The sequence below is a fragment of the Oncorhynchus mykiss genome, chromosome 7 (assembly GCF_057628025.1).
Source record: "Oncorhynchus mykiss isolate SJ-2025 chromosome 7, ASM5762802v1, whole genome shotgun sequence".
Lineage (NCBI taxonomy): Eukaryota > Metazoa > Chordata > Actinopteri > Salmoniformes > Salmonidae > Oncorhynchus > Oncorhynchus mykiss.
In genome coordinates this window covers 82,955,984-82,978,526 of record NC_143028.1, presented here as the reverse complement: position 1 = coordinate 82,978,526, position 22,543 = coordinate 82,955,984, and the positions used below count along the sequence as shown (strand labels likewise).

At 43.1% G+C, this 22,543-nt stretch overlaps 1 protein-coding gene across 2 annotated transcripts in view; it reads left to right on the top strand.

The window, feature by feature from the left end:
- Positions 1 to 1,256: 1,256 nt before the first annotated feature.
- Positions 1,257 to 22,543, top strand: part of LOC110528685 (MAP kinase-activated protein kinase 2) — a 36,422-nt gene continuing 15,135 nt past the window's right edge. For both annotated transcript variants that reach the window (XM_090242151.1, XM_090242150.1), the window contains exon 1: positions 1,257 to 4,134. In XM_090242151.1, the coding sequence (XP_090098277.1) occupies positions 3,889 to 4,134 (246 nt within the window). In that variant the 5' untranslated portion in view covers positions 1,257 to 3,888. The remainder of the gene's footprint in view (positions 4,135 to 22,543) is intronic.

The following is a 22,543-nucleotide window of genomic DNA, read 5'->3' as shown; positions in this document are numbered from 1 at the left end:
AATGAATGTAGCCCGAGGCTAGTAATTTTCAGACTGGATAGACAATGTGCCAAACTAGCCTGACACAGCTGTGAAATTTTGCCTTTACAAACATCGCATGTCACAGATTTATGACCTGAATGTAGAAATCGTTGTCGGCTGGCCAGTGTCCTTATGTTCCATCCCTGCATGCCAGTCCCTTTCAGACGATCCCCCTTATCACTGTTGGTCCTCCTCAGTGACCTCATGGCTGAGGGTTTTACCTTTCCTCTTGAGAACAAGGCTTCCTAAATTCTATCAGCATATTGACTGTAGTACTTGTGCTGGCAAAAATCTGGATCACAGCTACTCTAACTTCTGCGATGCATACAAGGCCCTCCCCCACACTCCCTTTGGAAAATATGACCATGACTCCATTTTGCTCCTCCCTTCCTATAGGCAGTAACTCAAACAGGATGTACCCGTGTTAAGGTCTATTCAACGCTGGTCTGACCAATCGGAATCCATGCTTCAAGATTGTTTTGATCACGTGGACTGGGACATGTTCCGGGTAACCTCAGAGAATAATATCGACATATACGCTGATTCGTGAGTGAGTTTATAAGAAAGTGCATAGGAGGAGATGTTGTACCCACTGTGACTATTAAAACCTACCCTAACCAGAAACCGTGGATAGATGGTGGCATTCGCGCAAAACTGAAAGCGCGAACTACTGCATTTAACCATGGAAAAGTGACTGGGATTATGGCCGAATACAAACAGTGTAGTTTTTCCCTCCAAAGGCACAAACAAGCGAAATGTCAGTATAGAGAAAGTGGAGTCGCAATTCAACGGCTCAGACACGAGACGTACAGTATGTGGCAGGGTCTACAGAAAATCATTGACTAAAAAAATTTAAAACCATCCACGTCACGAACACCAACGTCTTGCTTCCAGACAAACTAAACACCTTCTTCGCCCGCTTTGAGGATAATACAGTGCCACCGACGCGGCCAGTACGAAGGACTGTGGGATCTCCTTCTCCATGGCCAATGTGAGTAAGACATTTAAACATGTTGACCCTCGCAAGGCTGCCGGCCAAGACGGCCCAGAGCATTCGAAGACCAGCTGGCTGGTGTGTTTACGGACATATTCAATCTCTCTCGATCCCAGTCTGCTGTCCCCACATGCTTCAAGATGGCCACCATTGTTCCTGTACCCAAGGAAAAGGTAACTAAACTAAATTACTATCGCCCCGTGGCAGTCAATTCTGTTATCATGAAGTGCTTTGAGGGGCTAGTCAAGGATCATATCACCTCACCTCACCTGTCACCCTAGACCCACATCAATTTTATTACCGCCACAATAGGTCCACAGACGATGCAATTGCCATAACACTGCACACTGCCCTATCCTATCTGGACAAGAGGAATACCTATGTAAGAATAATGTTCATTGACTTCAGCTCAAAATTCAACACCATAGTACCCTCCAAGCTCATCATTAAGCTAGAGGCCCTGGGTCTCAACCCCGCCCTGTGAAATTGGATCCTGGACTTCTTGACGAGCCGCTCCCAGGTGGTGAAGGCAGGAAACAACATCTCCACTTCGCTGATCCTCAACACTGGGGCCCCACAGGGGTGCGTGTTCAGCCCCCTCCTGTACTCCCTGTTCACCCATGACTGTGTGGCCATGCACGCCTTCAACTCAGTCATCAAGTTTGCAGATGACACAACAGTCGTAGGCTTGATTACCAACAACAACGAGACAGCCCACAGGGAGGAGGTGAGGTCATTCAGAGTGTGGTGTCAGCAAAACAACCTCTCACTCAATGTCAACAAAACAAAAGAGATGATCGTGGACTTCAGGAAACAGCGGAGGGAGCATCCCCCTATCCACATCGACGGGACAGTAGGTGGAGGAGGTGAAAAGTTTTAAGTTCCTCGGCGTACACATCACGGACAAACTGAAATGGTCCACCCACACAGACAGTGTGGTGAAGAAGGTGCAACGGCGCCTCAGGAGGCTGAAGAAGAAATGTGGCTTGTCACCTAAAACCCTCACAAACTTTTAAAGATGCACAATTGAGAGTATCCTGTCGGGCTGCATCACCAACTGGTTCGGCAACTGCACCGCCCACAACCGCATGGCTATTCAGAGGGTGGTGCGGTCTGCACAACGCATTGCCGGGGGCAAACTACCTGCCCTCCAGGACACCTACAGCACCCGATGTCACAGGAAGGCCAAAAAGATTTTCAAGGACAACAACCACCCGAGCCACTGCCTGTTCACGCCGCTACCATCCAGAAGGCGAGGTCAGTACAGGTGCCTCAAAGCTGAGACCGAGAGACTGAAAAACAGCTTCTATCTTTAAACAGCCATCACTAACAGAGAGGCTGCTGCCTACATACAGACTTGAAATCATTGGCCACTTTAATAATGTTTACATATCTTGCATTACTCATTTCATATGTATATACTGTATTTTATACCATCTATTGCATCTTTCCTATGCCGCTCTGACATTTCTCATCCATATATTTATATGTACATATTCTTATTCCATTCCTTTACTTAGATTGATGTGTATTAGGTAGTTGTTAGGGAATTTTTAGATTACATATTAGATATTACTGCACTGTCAGAACTAGAAACACAAGCATTTCGCTACACCTGCAATAACATCTGCTAACCATGTGTATATGACCAATACAATTTGATTTGATGATACACAGTATGAAGCGCTTCAAAAGGAAGGAACACCCCAATCAGGCACGCAAAACGGTCTTGAGTGGCAACAAATCTGCCCAATCAGCTGATTCGCTTTCCATACACCCACCCTTTCGACACACCCACTCGCCCATACTCCGGTCGCCATATTGGCCTGCAGCTAACCAAATTTGAAGGAGAATTGCCGCGTTCACAACCCCTGGGAACTCGGAAATCTCACTTCCGATTTCAGAGCGTTCAAAACAACTGGATACTCGGGGAAAAAATGAGCTCCAACTTGGAAAAATAGTTTGAAAGGTCATCCAAATTGGGATTTCAAGTCGGAAACTCGGGCATCTTCCTGAGCTCCGTCCTAAAGATCACTGGCGTCATGATTTGACCTTATTTTTCCCGAGTTCCCAGTTGTTTTGAACGCAGAAAATTTCAGCAGGCGTCATATCTCGTGCCATGACGTCATCAGAGGAGCCCCTCCTTGTGTGATGTCGCATTCATGACAACTTGGGAACTTTGAACTCGGAAATCCCCAACATACGAATTTCATGGCAACTGGAAACTCGGAAAAAAACGAGTTACGACTGGGAAAAGTAGTTTTTTAACAGTCATCCAACTCGGAAACTCTGGTATTCCTTGAGCTCCAACTTTCCTACCTAAAGATCACTGAAGTCACGAAATTACCTCGTTTTTTTCGAGAACGCAGTAGTCTTGAACGCACCATAACTATTATCGGAAAGTCGGGGATTGTGAGTGTGTGTGCACTCTGGTGTCTTGAGTTTTTGTGTTTTCTTAATTTAAGTCAGTTTGTTTTTTTAACCTTACGCCGTAACGTGTTGAAATATACTTTCGCAGTTAGTGCCATAGTTGTTCATTAACCTACACAATTTGAAACGGCTTGAAATTTGTTTGAATCTACCTGGAATAGGCGGACGGACCACCGAGATGGATTTCAGCTAACGTTAGCTTAGCCTAAAGCAGCTAACTAACCGGGCTAATTTATTTAGCCACTTCAACCTGGACTATAACGTTATCGTGAACACTTCGTTTTTAGCGAACTTATTTTCAAACTCGCTGTCCTTTTTTTTTGTGTTGTTGTTGAAGATCCAACTTCACTTTCAGAAGCCAACTACCTACCTGTAACCCAGGAAGGAGAGACCGACAGAGAGAGAAGGAAAGTGCTGTCATTGTCTGGTTGAGCTGACCCAATATGCTGTCCAACACCGGGACCCAGCCTCTGTTCCCCCCGACCCAGGGCCCAGCTAACCCGGCGGGCCAACCTAACCCGCCCCCTTCGGGTCACCTCTCACAGTTTCATGTGAAACCGACCCTACAGATCAAGAAGAACGCAATAACGGACGAGTACAAAGTGACCAGTCAGGTACTGGGACACGGCATCAATGGAAGGGTGCTGGAGATCTTCCACAAGAAAAGCGGAGACAAATACGCCCTCAAGGTAATATCATAGATTAACGGGGAAGTTTGTTATACATATCTAGTAGTCTGTTGGATAAGAAGTTATTTTAGCTACACTTTCAATGTCCCGCTATAGTTTTGTTGAAACAGTGCGACTTGGTCATGTATTTATTTTTTGACAGAGTAACTAACTGACATGTTTGCTGTAACTAAGAATAAACAGTGTTGGTAACAATCAACATTTTAAATATAGGTGTGTTGAGAACAAAGGCTGCGTTCCCTCTCATTATTCTCTCCTGTCTGTTAACCGTTTATTTAACTAGGCAAGTCAGTTAAGAAAAAATTCTAATGATTGATCAGCAGACAGAATGATGGGCAGCAGATCTGATAGGCCTTCTTGATCACTCCGCTCTCTCTATACTGCTGTGATGTCATCACTGTACTATACGCTGGGCTGCTTTCAGTACGAAACAATGGTGTACAAAGTTCAAATTTAAATGAATACAATGGTGTTCTGATCGACAAGTTGAAAATTGGGGAGGGGTTGGGTATCGCTGTCACCATGGCCACTGACCTTTTTAAATACATCACTCATGGCTTCAAGCCACACAACGCCATACCCAACAAACAGTGCAAATGTAAGTCTGTTCGAGAATGTTGCAGAACATTTTAAGGAAACGTCACGCAAACATTTAATCAAACTGAACGCACCAGTGGAGTGATGTCATTAGCTGACTCCATGAGCGTCACCCTGGTCAAGCTCTCTAATCTCACCAGACACTTCTGACAAATCCTCTAATCTCACCTTGACACTTCTGACAAATCCTCTAATCTCACTTTGACACTTCTGACAAATCCTCAGAAGGTCTGGTTAATCAACAAGTCAAAAGTGGCCTTCGTTAACACAACAGAAAGATTGAGAAAACGTCCCGGGCCATCCCTTTGACTATTGACTAGGCTTTACCTCACACCCCTGTAGACCAGATTTGAGTCGCTGCAGGTTTATGTGCATTTAGCCTGGGGGGGGGGGGCGAGGTTAGACAACAATTAGGCCTAGTTGAATCCGGTGTTTTAGTGACGGGCTGGAGGAAATACCTGCACATCTAGTGGTTGTCCAGGACCAGTTGAAGAAGGCTGACGTAGGTTAGGCTAATGTTGTTTCTAACCAGACCATTAAACGCTGTTATGAAGTCATAGTCAAAGTCATTCATGGTTATCTGATCCAACTAATGGTTGTCCAGACTAAAGATCAGTCGATATAGCCCTGACAGTAGAAAGACCGAAGTAGTAGGTTCTAGCTATGAATTATTTCTTTACACGGTTAGAACAAGTCCTGCCATGCCAGCTTGTCTCCCGACAGTAGCTGACGTCAACATTACACTGAGTCACTGTCTGGCAACGTCCCCAGGCATGCAGAGCAGACTGACCGGGGTAGAGGTGTGTGTGTATGCGAGAGACACTGTCTGGTCATAGCCTCGTCATGAAACCGGTTTCCCTAAAACGGGAAGCCTGGGGAAGTTCCCTGACAGAAATCGGCTAAAGAGGGGTTATACCCGGTGTAAAATCAATGACTCCTCAAAGTACGTCAAACCAATCAAATACCTTGCTGCTACGTACGGCTCACCAGGGTAGTGCTGTAGGAGCTACAGTGACGACTAAATGTCAACAAAACAAGCACTGCTGACTAAACATTTTGGAATGTTTGCAGTGCGCTGGTTTTCACAGCATTTCTCTGTTATTATCCCCTGGAGCAACGGGAGGAATTGTTTATAATGCTGGCCATATATTCATATTTTTAATTTTAACATTTCTGGAATGATATTTGACTGTAAAGGCTTTGCATGAGGGACCAGAAGCTAGCCACAATTTGGTTTGTTTTGAGAAAAGTCTGCTAACCTACCTAGGTATAACTAGCTACCGATAGCTACTAGCTAGTTCAATTCCTCTCACGATTATAAAGCCAACAGCGTTTGTATAAAAACAGCCTTACATTGACCTAAACGTGAGGCCAGTATCTAGCTCCGGGATGGGTAACTCCAGTCCTCATGGGGCCAGAGTGGTGTAACCCTTTACCCCATCCCTAGCGAACACAGCTGATTAAACTAATTCCATTCTAAACTGAAGATCGTGATTGGTTGATTATTGATTATTCATGTGTTAGCTGGGGTAGTAGCATGACCAATAAGTTCCCTGAAGACTGAAGTTGCCCATCCTGGTCTAGCTTTTCCAGGTCAGTGATAGGCCAAACTAGAGCAGCCATGTACTGTATCTCTCTCTCAAACTACACTCTGGACGGAGTGTTGGAGCTGTTACAACTAGACATCGAGGAAATGGAACCTCTTCCCCATTTTTATTGTAGGATTGTGATATGTGATTATTCAACATTGACACTAGTTCATTTTGAATAGTTTAAAAATTACAACAAAGAATCAAAACGTCAAAATGGTCAAATAAGCTAATTGGTAGGTAAAGATGTATCTGTCTAGAATGGTGCACCTGGGAGACACGATTCTAGACAGAGCACCCGGGGAGAACACCATTCTAGACAGAGCACCTGGGAGACACGATTCTAGACAGAGCACGTGGGAGACACGATGCTAGACAGAGCACCTGGGAGACACGATTCTAGACAGAGCACCTGGGAGACACGATTCTAGACAGAGCACCTGGGAGACACGATGCTAGACAGAGCACCTGGGAGACACGATTCTAGACAGAGCACCTGGGAGACACGATTCTAGACAGAGCACCTGGGAGACACGATGCTAGACAGAGCACCTGGGAGACACGATGCTAGACAGAGCACCCGGGGAGGACACGATGCTAGACAGAGCACCCGGGGAGAACACCATTCTAGACAGAGCACCTGGGGAGAACACCATTCTAGACAGAGCACCCGGGGAGAACACCATTCTAGACAGAGCACCTGGGGAGAACACCATTCTAGACAGAACACCATTCTAGACAGAGCACCTGGGAGAACACCATTCTAGACAGAACAACATTCTAGACAGAGCACCTGGGAGAACACCATTCTAGACAGAGCACCTGGGGAGAACACCATTCTAGACAGAGCACCTGGCGAGAGCACCATTCTAGACAGAGCACCTGGGGAGAACACCATTCTAGACAGAACACCATTCTAGACAGAGCACCTGGGAGAACACCATTCTAGACAGAACAACATTCTAGACAGAGCACCTGGGAGAACACCATTCTAGACAGAGCACCTGGGGAGAACACCATTCTAGACAGAGCACCTGGCGAGAGCACCATTCTAGACAGAGCACCTGGGAGAACACCATTCCAGACAGAACACCATTCTAGACAGAGCACCTGGGAGAACACCATTCTAGACAGAACACCATTCTAGACAGAGCACCCGGGGAGAACACCATTCTAGACATTAGTGGAGCTAACATGATGCAGCCCAGACTCCCAGGCTAGCAGTGAGTTAGTGGAGCTAACATAATACAGCCCAGACTCCCAGGCTATTCGTGAGTTAGTGGAGCTAACATAATGCAGTCCATACTCCCAGACTATTAGTGAGTTAGTGGAGCTAACATGATTCAGCCCAGACTCCCAGGCTAGCAGTTAGTTAGTGGAGCAGGCAGAGTGCACTATGATAAGGGGTCTGATATAAACAGGTTTGACATATATCAGAAGTACCGAAACGAACATATACTAGTATCTAAAAAGTACAGAAGTTTCGGTAGACCGAATATGTGTGTTGATGGATGGGGACTACAGCTCTTATGCCAGAGAGTGTCAGAGACTGCCTGGAGGGGTGCTGGTAACACTCCTCTGCCCGGTAAGCTCTCCTGATACCTGATGGGATATCTGTCAAAGCAGTGACACATATCAGCTACACACCAGGATATTACACTGCAGATTAGTATCCATCAGAGAGAGAGACTGAGACTGAGACTGAGAAAGGAAAGAGAGGGATAGGTGTTTATGTGATACGGCATGGACAGAGGAGAAATCAAAGGCCTGGACTGAGAACCAACCTCTCTACATTAGAGATGCTTCAGGTAGCATATTACAGCAGACAGCTACAACGTGTTGAATAACCCGGAACAGGAAATGGTGGCCGATGTTCGGTGGTCAGCCACCATCTTCTAATGAGTGTTGGTCTATTTTCTTTTGAGGGGGGAATACGAGAGGGAGGAAGTGTTTCTCTGACACCTCCACCCCTCTTTACTAAACACTCTGCTCTCACTTCCTCGTGTGTGTGTGTGTGTGTGTGTGTGTGTGTGTGTGTGTGTGTGTGTGTGTGTGTGCGCGCGCACGGGGGGCAGGGTTTCTGTTTGGGAAATGTGGTGTTGAACAACGTGACCTGTAAGATTTAAATTGACCCAACTCCTATGTGTTGTGGGTCCATAACCCATGAGGGTGTCCACACACTGTGCTCAGGACAGAAGTCACATGTAGATTATGGTCATGCATTTATTAATGAAACGACTAATAAAACGGCATTTTCAAACATTTGCCAAAATGCAATTTGCGGGAAAACACCATTCTAGACAGAGCACCTGGGGAGAACACCATTCTAGACAGAACACCTGGGAGAACACCATTCTAGACAGAGCACCTGGGGAGAACACCATTCTAGACAGAGCACCTGGGGAGAACACCATTCTAGACAGAGCACCTGGGAGAACACCATTCTAGACAGAGCACCTGGGGAGAACACCATTCTAGACAGAGCACCTGGGGAGAACACCATTCTAGACAGAGCAGCTGGGGAGAACACCATTCTAGACAGAGCACCTGGGAGAACACCATTCTAGACAGAGCACCTGGGAGAACACCATTCTAGACAGAGCACCTGGGAGAACACCATTCTAGACAGAGCACCTGATAGCGGTTCCATATTTTACTGAAATGAAATTATATGTGGTGGATCCAATAGAATCAAATCAAATCAAATGTATTTATATAGCCCTTCGTTCATCAGCTGATATCTCAAAGTGCTGTACAGAAAACCAGCCTAAAACCCCAAACAGCAAGCAATGCAGGTGTAGAAGCACGGTGGCTAGGAAAAACTCCCTAGAAAGGCCAAAACCTAGGAAGAAACCTAGAGAGGAACCAGGCTATGTGGGGTGGCCAGTCCTCTTCTGGCTGTGCCGGGTGGAGATTATAACAGAACATGGCCAAGATGTTCAAATGTTCATAAATGACCAGCATGGTCGAAACTGGAGCAGCAGCACGGCCAGGTGGACTGGGGACAGCAAGGAGTCATCATGTCAGGTAGTCCTGAGGCATGGTCCTAGGGCTCAGGTCCTCCGAGAGAGAGAAAGATAGAATTAGAGAGAGCACACTTAAATTCACACAGGACACCGAATAGGACAGGAGAAGTACTCCAGATATAACAAACTGACCCTAGCCCCCTGACACATAAACTACTGCAGCATAAATACTGGAGGCTGAGACAGGAGTGGTCAGGAGACACTGGCCCCATCCGAGGACACCCCCGGACAGGGCCAAACAGGAAGAGAAATTACATAGTGGTGGATCCAATAGGGAAGTAAATGGAAATACATTTGCCGAAGTTATATAATTACACCGGTCTGTACAGAAATACATTGAAATCATTCTAAATACTTTACCAGAAAGCATAACTTAGTCACAGAGGAATCGAGGATCATTAGCTTTTAAAATGGCTTTAGATTGTTTCATATCACATGCTCATAGGCCTATTTAGGAAGCCCGTAATTTAAACAGCACGATTGGCAATAGGCTGATTATTGAGTTGCGGCTGTGACTGTAAAACATCTCAAATATGTGTGAAGATAAGATGTCTCGAGTATAATTTAAAATGTTGAGACAAGAAGAATGGGAGGGGTATGTGGTGAAGTCTCTCTCCAAAATGGCTCCGCTGTCTCCCGCCAATTCGTGCGCATTCGTTTTCGTTGACTGAATTGTTTGCCCTTCATTTTTATTTTATTTTTATTTTATTTTTATTTTTTATTTTTTATTTTAAGCAATTTCCCATTGACATATGTCCCCAGTAGTAAATGTACCATTAATCCCAGTGGTTTGGTTATATTCATTTCGGTTAATGTATATATTCATTACAGTCATTTACCGTTGTCATTCTCAGTGGAAAGCGTTGTTTACAGCAGTTCACAACCTGCTACACTAGTGAGAAGTTTTTTGTGTGTATTTCATAACCATCATGTACGTGATTTGTCAGTTTCTTCATGGTCTTTTTGTTTTTGGTGTGTTCCATGTGTTCCGTGTGTTCCATGTGTTCCATGTGTTCCGTGTGTTCCATGTGTTCCGTGTGTTCCATGTGAGCATGCGTCTGGTTTCTCTGTCCTGATAACGTTGAGGGAGAAGCGCGTACCTGAGAAACCTCGACCTGCTGCTCGGAAATGTAGGAAAGTGTTGTTTTTTTGTGGTTTTTTTTAACATTCATTGTGAATGATAATATATTAAGACTATAGTAACTCACAAGCTATTTGAAGAAAAAAAATCAACAATAATCACCAATCCTCAGTGTGAAAGAGCAATGGAAGTTGTACAGGCCTAGGTAGGGATGGTTGTGTGCAAGGACCATAGAAATATGAATATCAGGAATTGGCAATTCTTTCTGAGAAATAATCCTCTTATCCAGGTAGGGCCCTTGATTTGAACCTCTAAACCAGTGATCACCAACCGGCCAATCGATCACCAAACATGTCTGTAAATTAAAAAAAAAAAGATTAGGCCTTGCGTTCCTATTGTCTGTTTTGTGCTGTCGGCAATAGGTGATTGATTCGGTGTCCTTGGAGGGAGGGAGCCTCACCACAGCTCTCTCCCTCCCCTCAGACTGACCATCAGATGCAGGCCATCAGTCACTCGGATGTGCCTCACAAGTAAAACGACAAATTATATATTACCAGTGTGATAATTTACCTGAGCATTGCCAATATGCAGGAGTAATGTATTGGGTCTATAGCCTACTGAGTATAGCCAATATGCAGAGATAATGTATTGGATCTATAGCCTACTGAGTATAGCCAATATGCAGTGATAATGTATTGGGTCTATAGCCTACTGAGTATAGCCAATATGCAGCGATAATGTATTGGGTCTATAGCCTACTGAGTATAGCCAATATGCAGTGATAATGTATTGGGTCTATAGCCTACTGAGTATAGCCAATATGCAGGGATAATGTATTGGGTCTATAGCCTACTGAGTATAGCCAATATGCAGGGATAATGTATTGGGTCTATAGCCTACTGAGAATAGCCAAAATGCAGTGATAATGTATTGGGTCTATAGCCTACTGAGTATAGCCAATATGCAGGGATAATGTACTGGGTCTATAGCCTACTGAGCATAGCCAATATGCAGGGATAATGTATTGGGCCTATTGCCTACTGAGTATAGCCAATATGCAGAGATCATGTATTGGGTCTATAGCCAATATGCAGTGATAATGTATTGGGTCTATAGCCTACTGAGAATAGCCAAAATGCAGTGATAATGTATTGGGTCTATAGCCTACTGAGTATAGCCAATATGCAGGGATAATGTATTGGGTCTATAGCCAATATGCAGAGATAATGTATTGGGTCTATAGCCTACTACTGTACAAACCTCATTGCTACAGAACTGTTTTTAATTGGTTAATGTTGCATAGGCTTATGTTATTTAAGTCATTAAAAACATCTGAGCGGTACGTCTTGCATTTTGACTCCAAGTGATCTTAACTCGGAAAAGGATGGTGACCTTTTTATTTCACCTTTATTTAACCAGGTAGGCACGTTGAGAACACCTTTATTTAACCAGGTAGGCACGTTGAGAACACCTTTATTTAACCAGGTAGGCATGTTGAGAACAAACCTCTGATTTGAACAAAGTTAACAGGCTAAGTTGTTCAAACAGTCGGAGGACAGGAGGGTGTATTGTAAACGTGACAATGGCTGCGTCTATATTAGGTTTTGATTGGCCAGTACATGTTTAAGTGAGTTCCCCCCCCCCCCCCCCCTTTTCTCCGTCAATACCAAGGGGGCGGGGTTTCGGTCTAGAAACACAGTTTTGACTGCTCCTACAGTTTTGTTTTGGTACTTCAGTTTAACTGATGCTCGGCCCAGAAAGACAATTACCATAGACTGCCACATAGAGAAGTCAGATTTTAAAATTCCTAATAAGACACTTTAGTCATCACCATTGTGCAAAAAACATCCATTGAATTATTCAAATAATTGTGACTCATTTCAGGAACATTTGGCATTTGAATGTAAAATATGCTTTTGGGGCAAAAATTCTGACGTTTGATTGCAAATATGGGGAGGGAGTTGAAAGAGAGCACAGAAGGCTGTTTAAAACGCCTGTCTCTGGATTAAATCTTGAAACTAAGGTCACAGCATCCGTGACAGAGAGGGAGAAGCGTTCATCCATGTATATGGGTAAAATACATTTTCAGATATTATAAGTTTCAAATTTTGTCAATGTCATTTTCATTGCAAGTTAAAGGGTACTGTTAGTTAGCTAGCTAGCTAACTTTAGCCTGCTGGCTCACTAGCTACAATTACGTGTATGATCCGTGTATCTCAGAAATACATTTGCATTATTAGTTGTAGCCTAATGTTAGCTAGCTAGCTAACATTGAACCTACTGTAGTTGGTTAGCTTTAGCTACCTGCAGTTTCATGCATGGTGGCAAGCTATGACAATCAGTTTGTATTGCTAGTAGTATGGGTAGGGATCATTTCTGCGTTCAAAATAACTGAGAACTCTGAATTGGGAACTCGGTAATCTTTGACTTCAGTACGTTCAAGACAACTGGCAACTCCAGCTCATCCAACTCGTAATTCCAACTCGAGAACTCTTCCGACCGGAAGATCACTGACGTCATGATTTGACCTCGTATTTTTCCAAATTCCCATTTGTCTTGAAAGCAGCATCAGGCTCATTGTTCAGCTAGCTAGCTAGCTAGCTACGTGACCCATCAAGTTAGCCAGGTGAGTCTGGGGGTGATTACAGCCATATATTGTAGTTCTTGAACACGTCTAGACAATAGTGACCCATCCACTTAGCTAGATGTGACTGGGGGTGATTATTTCATGAACAGGTGTACACGTCTAGACAATAGTGGCCCATCCACTTAACTAGATGTGGATATAGTGTTTTTCACACAACCCATCAATTTAGACAAGTGCGTCTGGTTAAGAATCATCTAATAATTATAAAATATTATTTTTTAAATGTTTGATATTGCTACTATGCAAGTAACCATTTCACCCTACCGTTTGCACCTTCTGTATGCTAAGCATGTGAGACGATGTGTGTTTACCAGAGATGGTAATGTAAAGATCAACATGACCTGCACCAAAGTCAGATTAGGATATAGGCCAAGGACTAGATAGTGTATTTTTTCTTCTACTTTCACCACTATTAGTCTTTGATTGTTTACTACGCTACCTTACCCACTCTGTTTAGTACATGGCCTTTACATGTGAATCCTTAAAGAGATGGGTGAGGCTAAGGCTTAAGAGGGTGTGAACGAATGGGTGTAGACAAAGTACATTCAAGGGCCATTTTCTCAAAAGTGGGGTTACAAGTTTATCAACTTTAAAAACATAATTACGTTCCCATTATTCCTCAACTGTAGTGTATGATATACCCTTTTTCTAGATCTGAGTCTCTACTTTTAACCAACGTTTAAAAAAACAAAAACACGTACAGATGTTGCTACATAGAACCAAATCAAGCCGGTCGATGAGGCCGATTTTTAAAAAATAATATAAAAGATTCTAATTAATAATCATCTCTCACAGCCAAAGATATTAACATTTTACATTCATCCAATGTCTGCCGTGTTTTTGGATAACATGATGACGTCGTCGCTGCTCCCTGAGCGCTAGTGATTTTGGTCCGTTTAAACCAGATGCAAGCCCGACAAAGACGGTCCATGAATCGAGGTACGTAAATGTGAGTAGAATACCTTGAAAACAACGGTCGGACATCTTGGACGCAGTCTCCAGTTCTTGTTTTACCTCAGTGGTCAATACTCCAAATTCCTGAAGGTCATTTGGGACCTCCTCTGAGAACCCCATTCCCTAAATGGGACCTCCTCTGAGAACCCCATTCCCTAAACGGGACCTCCTCTGAGAACCCCATTCCCTAAACGGGATCTCCTCTGAGAACCCCATTCCCTAAACGGGATCTCCTCTGAGAACCCCATTCCCTAAATGGGATCTCCTCTGAGAACCCCATTCCCTAAATGGGACCTCCTCTGAGAACCCCATTCCCTAAACGGGATCTCCTCTGAGAACCCCATTCCCTAAACGGGACCTCCTCTGAGAACCCCATTCCCTAAACGGGATCTCCTCTGAGAACCCCATTCCCTAAATGGGACGACCTCTGAGAACCCCATTCCCTAAATGGGACCTCCTCTGAGAACCCCATTCCCTAAACGGGACCTCCTCTGAGAACCCCATTCCCTAAACGGGATCTCCTCTGAGAACCCCATTCCCTAAACGGGATCTCCTCTGAGAACCCCATTCCCTAAATGGGATCTCCTCTGAGAACCCCATTCCCTAAATGGGACCTCCTCTGAGAACCCCATTCCCTAAATGGGACCTCCTCTGAGAACCCCATTCCCTAAATGGGACCTCCTCTGAGAACCCCATTCCCTAAATGGGACCTCCTCTGAGAACCCCATTCCCTAAATGGGACCTCCTCTGAGAACCCCATTCCCTAAATGGTAGCCAGATAGCGCCACAGTCAACAGTGACACTCAAATCTCAGAGAACGATTTAATTATGACCACTTCCTTTCATTTGAATATTCGAGAAAGATGTTGTTGATTTTTAGGTAAAAAAAAAACTATTTTGTTTTTAACTAGCTAGTTAGCCACCGTAACTAGCTAGTTAGCTACTCAAACCAATGCTCATAATACTGCGACAGAGTCATCAAAAGGTAGTAGAACGCTATGTCTGTTCTTACCTTGATCGTTAGTATTAGCTACTCTTTGACCATATGTCTCTTTCGTCTCACTACAAATAATACATATGTGTCCGGGCAACGTTGTTCTGCACTAAAATGGCTGTTGACTGATGTGAGCTATTGAAAATGCAAGCAGCACCTGATGAGACCAGTTACAGAATATATGACAATTAAAAAATAAAAACATAACAATAACAACCGTGACAATATGATTGTAATACAGTCAGCATTACTATTCCATATTAACCCACCTGAACGAGACTTTTGCACAAACAAAGAATATTCCACTTAATTGGAACGATGAGGTAATGGTGAATGTATCACACGTTTGTTAATTAAATGTGGTAGCTGCAAGCCGTCTTGTGTTCACATCCATCTCAGTCCAATCGTCAAAGACTGCTACAGTATAGGGAGAGAGGTTACAGGAGAAAATGGTGGGGGGGGGGGGGGACTAGCTGGAGGTTCAGATCTCCTGGAGAGTTTACCCTCCTGTAGCTTATCAACCAGCTAGTGATTAGAATCAGGTGCACTAGATGGTAACTCCAGGAGAGCCCTGTATCAGATCATACTGAGTCTTGAGTCTGTTGACTCTATCTGGTCCTGATTGGATCATCCTCATCGTGGTACTCCAGACCTCTGGGTCCTGATTGGATCATCCTCATCGTGGTACTCCAGACCTCTGGGTCCTGATTGGATCATCCTCATCGTGGTACTCCAGACCTCTGGGTCCTGATTGGATCATCCTCATCGTGGTACTCCAGACCTCTGGGTCCTGATTGGATCATCCTCATCGTGGTACTCCAGACCTCTGGGTTCTGATTGGATCATCCTCATCGTGGTACTCCAGACCTCTGGGTCCTGATTGGATCATCCTCATCGTGGTACTCCAGGCCTCCGGGTCCTGATTGGAGCATCCTCATCGTGGTATTCCAGACCTCCGGGTCCTGATTGGATCATCCTCATTGTGGTACTCCAGACCTCCGCGTCCTGATTGGAGCATCCTAGACAGAGCAGTGTGTCTTATCTCTGTTCATTTCTCTACCATAAGCCGTCTTCAATGTTTTTGGGGGAGAATATCGCAGTATGTCCAACCGACCTCACAACCGCAGACCACATGTAACCATGCTAGCTCAGGACCTCCACATCCGGCTTCTTCACCTACCGGCTCAGCCACCTGGACAGCTGATGGAACTTTGGAGTATTTCTGTCTGTAATTAAGCCTTTTTTGTGGGGAAAAACTCATTCTGATTGGCTGGGCCTGGCTCCCAAGTGGGTGGACCTATGGCTGGAAGGTGTGCATTGTTGTGATTCTGAACGGTCAGATAGCTAGCAACAATGACACGAAGCTGCCTTGTGGGGACTGGTAGGTGGCTGGTTTCAGTTCGTTGTGTCTTGTTATTGTTACCATGTCTTGTTGTGAGGTGTTTTGACTGTCGTCATGTTAACAATGTAACAATGATATTTGAGCGACAAAAATGGCTGTGTTTATGTTTTCAAACATTTTGGACACTAAATATAGTTTACATGTTGTCAACAATCTAAGCTAAACACGTCTGTTTTTTCCCGTAGTTGCACAAGCGTTAGGTTGGTTGCTAAACTTCTCTAGCAACTAATGCAAAAAGAATTAACGACTGGGTCGTGTCTGTAGCAACATGAACCAAAATAATGAAGGACCAGGTTTTTGTATTGTACTTCAACAGCAGATGTACCGACATTGAATGGGTTGATTTAGGAAAAAATGTGGCACTAACACACACACACACACACACACACTACAGTTTAACTGAGCCATGATGATGACTGATTGTGTGTGTGTGTGCAGAGCTGTAGGACACAGAGCTACAGATCTTTGGATTTTTGTTGAAAATTATATATACACAAAAGTATGTGGACACCCCTTCAAAGGAGCAACAATGGCTCAACCGCGAATTGGTAGGCCGCACAAGCTCACAGAACGGGACCGCCAAGTGCTGATACGCATAGAACGTCAATATCCCCTGTCCTCGGTTGCAAAACTCACTAACGAGTTCAACTGCCTCTGGAAGCGACGTCAGCACAAGAACTGTTCGTCGGGAGATTCATGAAATGGGTTTCCATGGCCGAGCAGCCGCACACAAGCCTAAGATCACCATGCGCAATGCCAAGCGTCTGCTGGAGTGGTGTAAAACACACCGCCATGGGACTCTGGAGCAGTGATACCCGTTCACTGGAGTGATGAATCACGCTTCACCATCTGGCAGTCTGATGGACGAATCTGGTGATGCCAGGAGAACGCTACCTGCACAAATGCATAGTGCCAACTGTAAAGTTTGGTGGAAGGTCTGGGGCTGTTTTTCATGGTTCGGGCCCCTTAGTTCCAGTGAAGGGAAATCTTAACGCTACAGCATACAATGATATTCTAGACGATTCTGTGCTTCCAACTTTGTGGCAACAGTTTGGGGAAGGCCCTTTCCTGTTTCAGCATGACAATTCCCCCATGCACAAATCGAGGTCCATACAGAAATTGTTTGTCGAGATCGGTGTGAAAGAACTTGACTGGCCTGCACAGAGCCCTGACCTCGACCCCATCGAACACCTTTGGGATGAATTGGAACACCGTCTGCGAGCCGGGTCTAATCGCCCAACATCGGTGCCCGACCGCACTAATGCTCTTGTGGCTGAATGGAAGCAAGTCCCCGCGGCAATGTTCCTACATCTAGTGGAAAGCCTTCCCAGTAGAGTGGAGGCTGTTATAGCATCAAAGGGGGGACCAACTCCATATTAATGGCCATGCTTTTGGAATGAGGTGTTCGATGAGCTGGTGTCCACATACTTTTGGTCATGTAGTTTTTATTTATTTCATTTTTCCAACAATTGTTTACAGGCAGATTATTTAATTTATAATTCAGTGTATCACAATTCCAGTGGGTCAGACATTTACATTCACTAAGATGACTGTGCCTTTTTAAACAGCTTGGAAAATTCCAGAAAATGATGTCTTGGCTTTAGAAGCTTCTGAAAGGCTAATTGACATCATTTGAGTCAATTGTAGGTGTACCTGTGGATGTAGTTCAAGGCCTACCTTCAAACTCGGTGCCTCTTTGCTTGACATCATGGGAAAATCAAAAATCATCCAAGACCTCACCCCAGAAAATAAATTGTAGACCTCCAAGTCTGGTTCATCCTTGGGAGCAATTTCCAAACACCTGAAGGTACCACGTTTATCTGTACAAACAATAGTATGCAAGTTTAAACACCATGAGATCATGCAGCTGTCATACCACTTAGGAAGGAGAGCATCTCCTAGAGATGAATGTACTTTGGTGCAAAAAGTGCAAATCAATCCCAGAACAACAGCAAAGGACCTTGTGAAGATTCTGGAGGAAACGGGTACAAAAGTATCTATATCCACAGTAAAATGAGTCCTATATCAACATGACCTGAAAGATATTACAGCACTGTTTGAATTAGAGGTCGACTAATTATGATTTTTTAACGCCGATACCGATTTTTGGAGGACCAAAAAAGCCAATACTGATTTTAATCGGCCAATTTAAAAAATAAAAAAAAATATTTGTAATAATAATACTGAATGAACACTTATTTTCACTTAATATAATACATAAATAAAATCAATTTAGCCTCAAGTAAATAATGAAACATGTTCAATTTGGTTTAAATAATGCAAAAACAAAGTGTCGGAGAAGAAAGTAAAAGTACAATATGTGCCATGTGAAAAAGCAAACGTTTAAGTTCCTTGTTCAGAAAGTGAGAACAAATGAAAGCTGGTGGTTCCTTTTAACACGAGTCTTCAATATTCCCAGGTAAGAGGTTTTAGGTTGTAGTTATTATAGGAATATTTCCCTCTATACCATTTGTATTTCATATACCTTTGACTATTGGATGTTCTTATTTTTTTATTTTATTTAACCAGCCAAGTGAAGAACAAATTCTTATTTTCAATGACGGCCTAGGAACAGTGGGTTAACTGCCTTGTTCAGGGGCAGAACGACAGCTCGGGGATTCAAACTTGCAACCTTTCGGTTACTAGTCCAACGCTCTAACCACTAGGCTACCCTGCCGCCCCTTATAGGCACTTTAATATTGCCAGTGTAACAGTATAGCTTCCGTCACGCTCCTCCCTGGGCTTGAACCAAGAACACAACGACAACAGCCACCCTCGAAGCAGCATTACCCATGCAGAGCAAGGGAAACAACCACCCCAAGGCTCAGAGTGAGTGACTTTTGAAACGCTATTAGCGCGCGCTAACTTGCCAGCCATTTCACTTTGGTTACACCAGCCTAATCTCGGAAGTTGATAGACTTGAAGTCATAAACAGCGCAATGCTTGACGCACAACGAAGAGCTGCTGGCAAAACGAACGACAGTGCTGTTTGAATGAATGTTTACGCGCCTGCTTCTGCCTACCACCGCTCAGTCAGATACTGAGATACTTGTATGCTTGTATGCTCAGTCAGATTATACGCAACGCAGGACACGCTAGATAATATCTAGTAATATCATCAACCATGTGTCGTTAACTAGTGATTATGATTGATTGTTTTTTATAAGATACGTTTAATGCTAGCTAGCAACTTACCTTGGCTTACTGCATTCGCGTAACAGGCAGGGAGTCTCCTCGTGGAGTGCAACGGTCTTTATTGCGTTGGACTAGTTAACTGTAAGGTTGCAAGATTGGATCCCCCGAGCTGACAAGATGAAAATCTATCGTTCTGCCCCTGAACGAGGCAGTTAACCCACCGTTCCTAGGCCGTCATTGTAAATAAGAATGTGTTCTTAACTGACTTGCCTGGTTAAATAAAGATTAAATAAAGGTGTAAAATCGGTGTCCAAAAATACCGATTTCCGATTTGTTATGAGAACTTGAAATCGGCCCTAATTAATTGGCCGACCTCTAGTTGGAATACACAAGTATTTCACTACACCCACAATAACATCTGCTAAACATGCGACCAATAAAGGTTCATTTGAATGAAGCACATTAATCCATTTTACAAGAGCCTAACTGGGATACATAAGCAGAGTGTGAGTTTCAAGTGTGGGGGAAGTTCATTTTCACCATTAAAAAAAAATGCACTTTTATTATAAAAGCATGGCCTGCACAATCACATTTGCGATCACTTTTGATAATGGCGTTTTCCGCTAATGGAACATTCACGCTACCATGTGCTTTACTATCATTACTAATAGTTTATCAACATTTTAAGCTTAATGTTCTGATCTGTTGCGTCTGCCACATTGCGTAAAAAAAAATGTTTTTGTATTCATTTGGGATCTAGCCCATCCCACAACTGTCCCAGACGGTTTGGAATATTTATTTCTCGCACAGAATAGAATAGGATGAATTTTGTACTATGGCGGATAGTAGATTGACATGGGCTAGTGCTTTTTTCTGTTCATTAGGCCTACTCATCTTGTTGGCTGACGAAAAGTAAACGTGGACAGTTCTTTCAATATGCTCCTCGGAATTGGATAATTCAGCAGTTGCGTCTCCGATGTGTCTGTCTTCACTTGTGAGATCAGGTGATGGAGCACACAGCACTCCGGGAGAAGCGCACAACGGCCACTGGCCACAAAAGGCATGGATTTTTTTTTTTTTACCGTGCATTACGGCCACAGAGAGGCGATGCCGCCGTGAAATTCGAGGCTGTATCAAGTGTCAAATTGTGAATCCGTGGTTGATGAAGTGCGCAAACAAACTAAGTAGAGCCTTTTTTAAAGCAACGTCTTTCAAAATCATCATTAGTAGTCGCATCATGCAGCCTAAAAAAATAAATGTTTAAACGTATAGCCCAACGTTTGTAGAACAACTTTCTATTTTATTCAGCTTTTTTCAATTGTATTCTTCATACTATAAAATAATGCCACGGAATTCTAAGCAAATCTAGTGTGCTAAATGAACTAGTGAAGCCCACAGCCATTTGGCATAGCCACATCAGGACCTAACATGAGGACATGAGGACAACTCAGAGTATGTTAATCTGTTCTTCTGAAATAAACTAAATTTTCTTCATATCATATTTTCATATTTTCTTCATATCATGTTTCTTTAGACCTGTCTAAAATAAATAATGGATTTATTGTGATGGTGTAGACTAAATTACATGGATTTATTGTGACGGTGTAGGTAGACTAAATTACATGGATTTATTGTGATGGTGTAGGTAGACTATATTACATGGATTTATTGTGATGGTGTAGGTAGACTATATTACATGGATTTATTGTGATGGTGTAGGTAGACTATATTACATGGATTTATTGTGATGGTGTAGGTAGACTATATTACATGGATTTATTGTGATGGTGTAGGTAGACTATATTACATGGATTTATTGTGATGGTGTAGGTAGACTATATTACATGGATTTATTGTGATGGTGTAGGTAGACTATATTACATGGATTTATTGTGATGGTGTAGGTAGACTATATTACATGGATTTATTGTGATGGTGTAGGTAGACTATATTACATGGATTTATTGTGATGGTGTAGGGAGACTATATTACATGGATTTATTGTGATGGTGTAGGTAGGCTATATTACATGGATTTATTGTGATGGTGTAGGTAGACTATATTACATGGATTTATTGTGATGGTGTAGGTAGACTATAATACATGGATTTATTGTGATGGTGTAGGTAGACTATATTACATGGATTTATTGTGATGGTGTAGGTAGACTATAATACATGGATTTATTGTGAAGGTGTAGACTATATTACATGGATTTATTGTGATGGTGTAGGTAGACTATAATACATGGATTTATTGTGAAGGTGTAGACTATATTACATGGATTTATTGTGATGGTGTAGGTAGACTATATTACATGGATTTATTGTGATGGTGTAGGTAGACTATAATACATGGATTTATTGTGATGGTGTAGGTAGACTATATTACATGGATTTATTGTGATGGTGTAGACTATATTACATGGATTTATTGTGATGGTGTTGACTATATTACATGGATTTATTGTGATGGTGTAGGTAGACTATATTACATGGATTTATTGTGATGGTGTAGGTAGGCTATATTACATGGATTTATTGTGATGGTGTAGACTATATTACATGGATTTATTGTGACGGTGTAGACTATATTACATGGATTTATTGTGATGGTGTAGACTATATTACATGGATTTATTGTGATGGTGTAGGTAGACTATATTACATGGATTTATTGTGATGGTGTAGACTATATTACATGGATTTATTGTGACGGTGTAGACTATATTACATGGATTTATTGTGATGGTGTAGACTATATTACATGGATTTATTGTGATGGTGTAGACTATATTACATGGATTTATTGTGACGGTGTAGACTATATTACATGGATTTATTGTGACGGTGTAGACTATATTACATGGATTTATTGTGACGGTGTAGACTATATTACATGGATTTATTGTGATGGTGTAGACTATATTACATGGATTTATTGTGATGGTGTAGGCAGACTATATTACATGGATTTATTGTGAT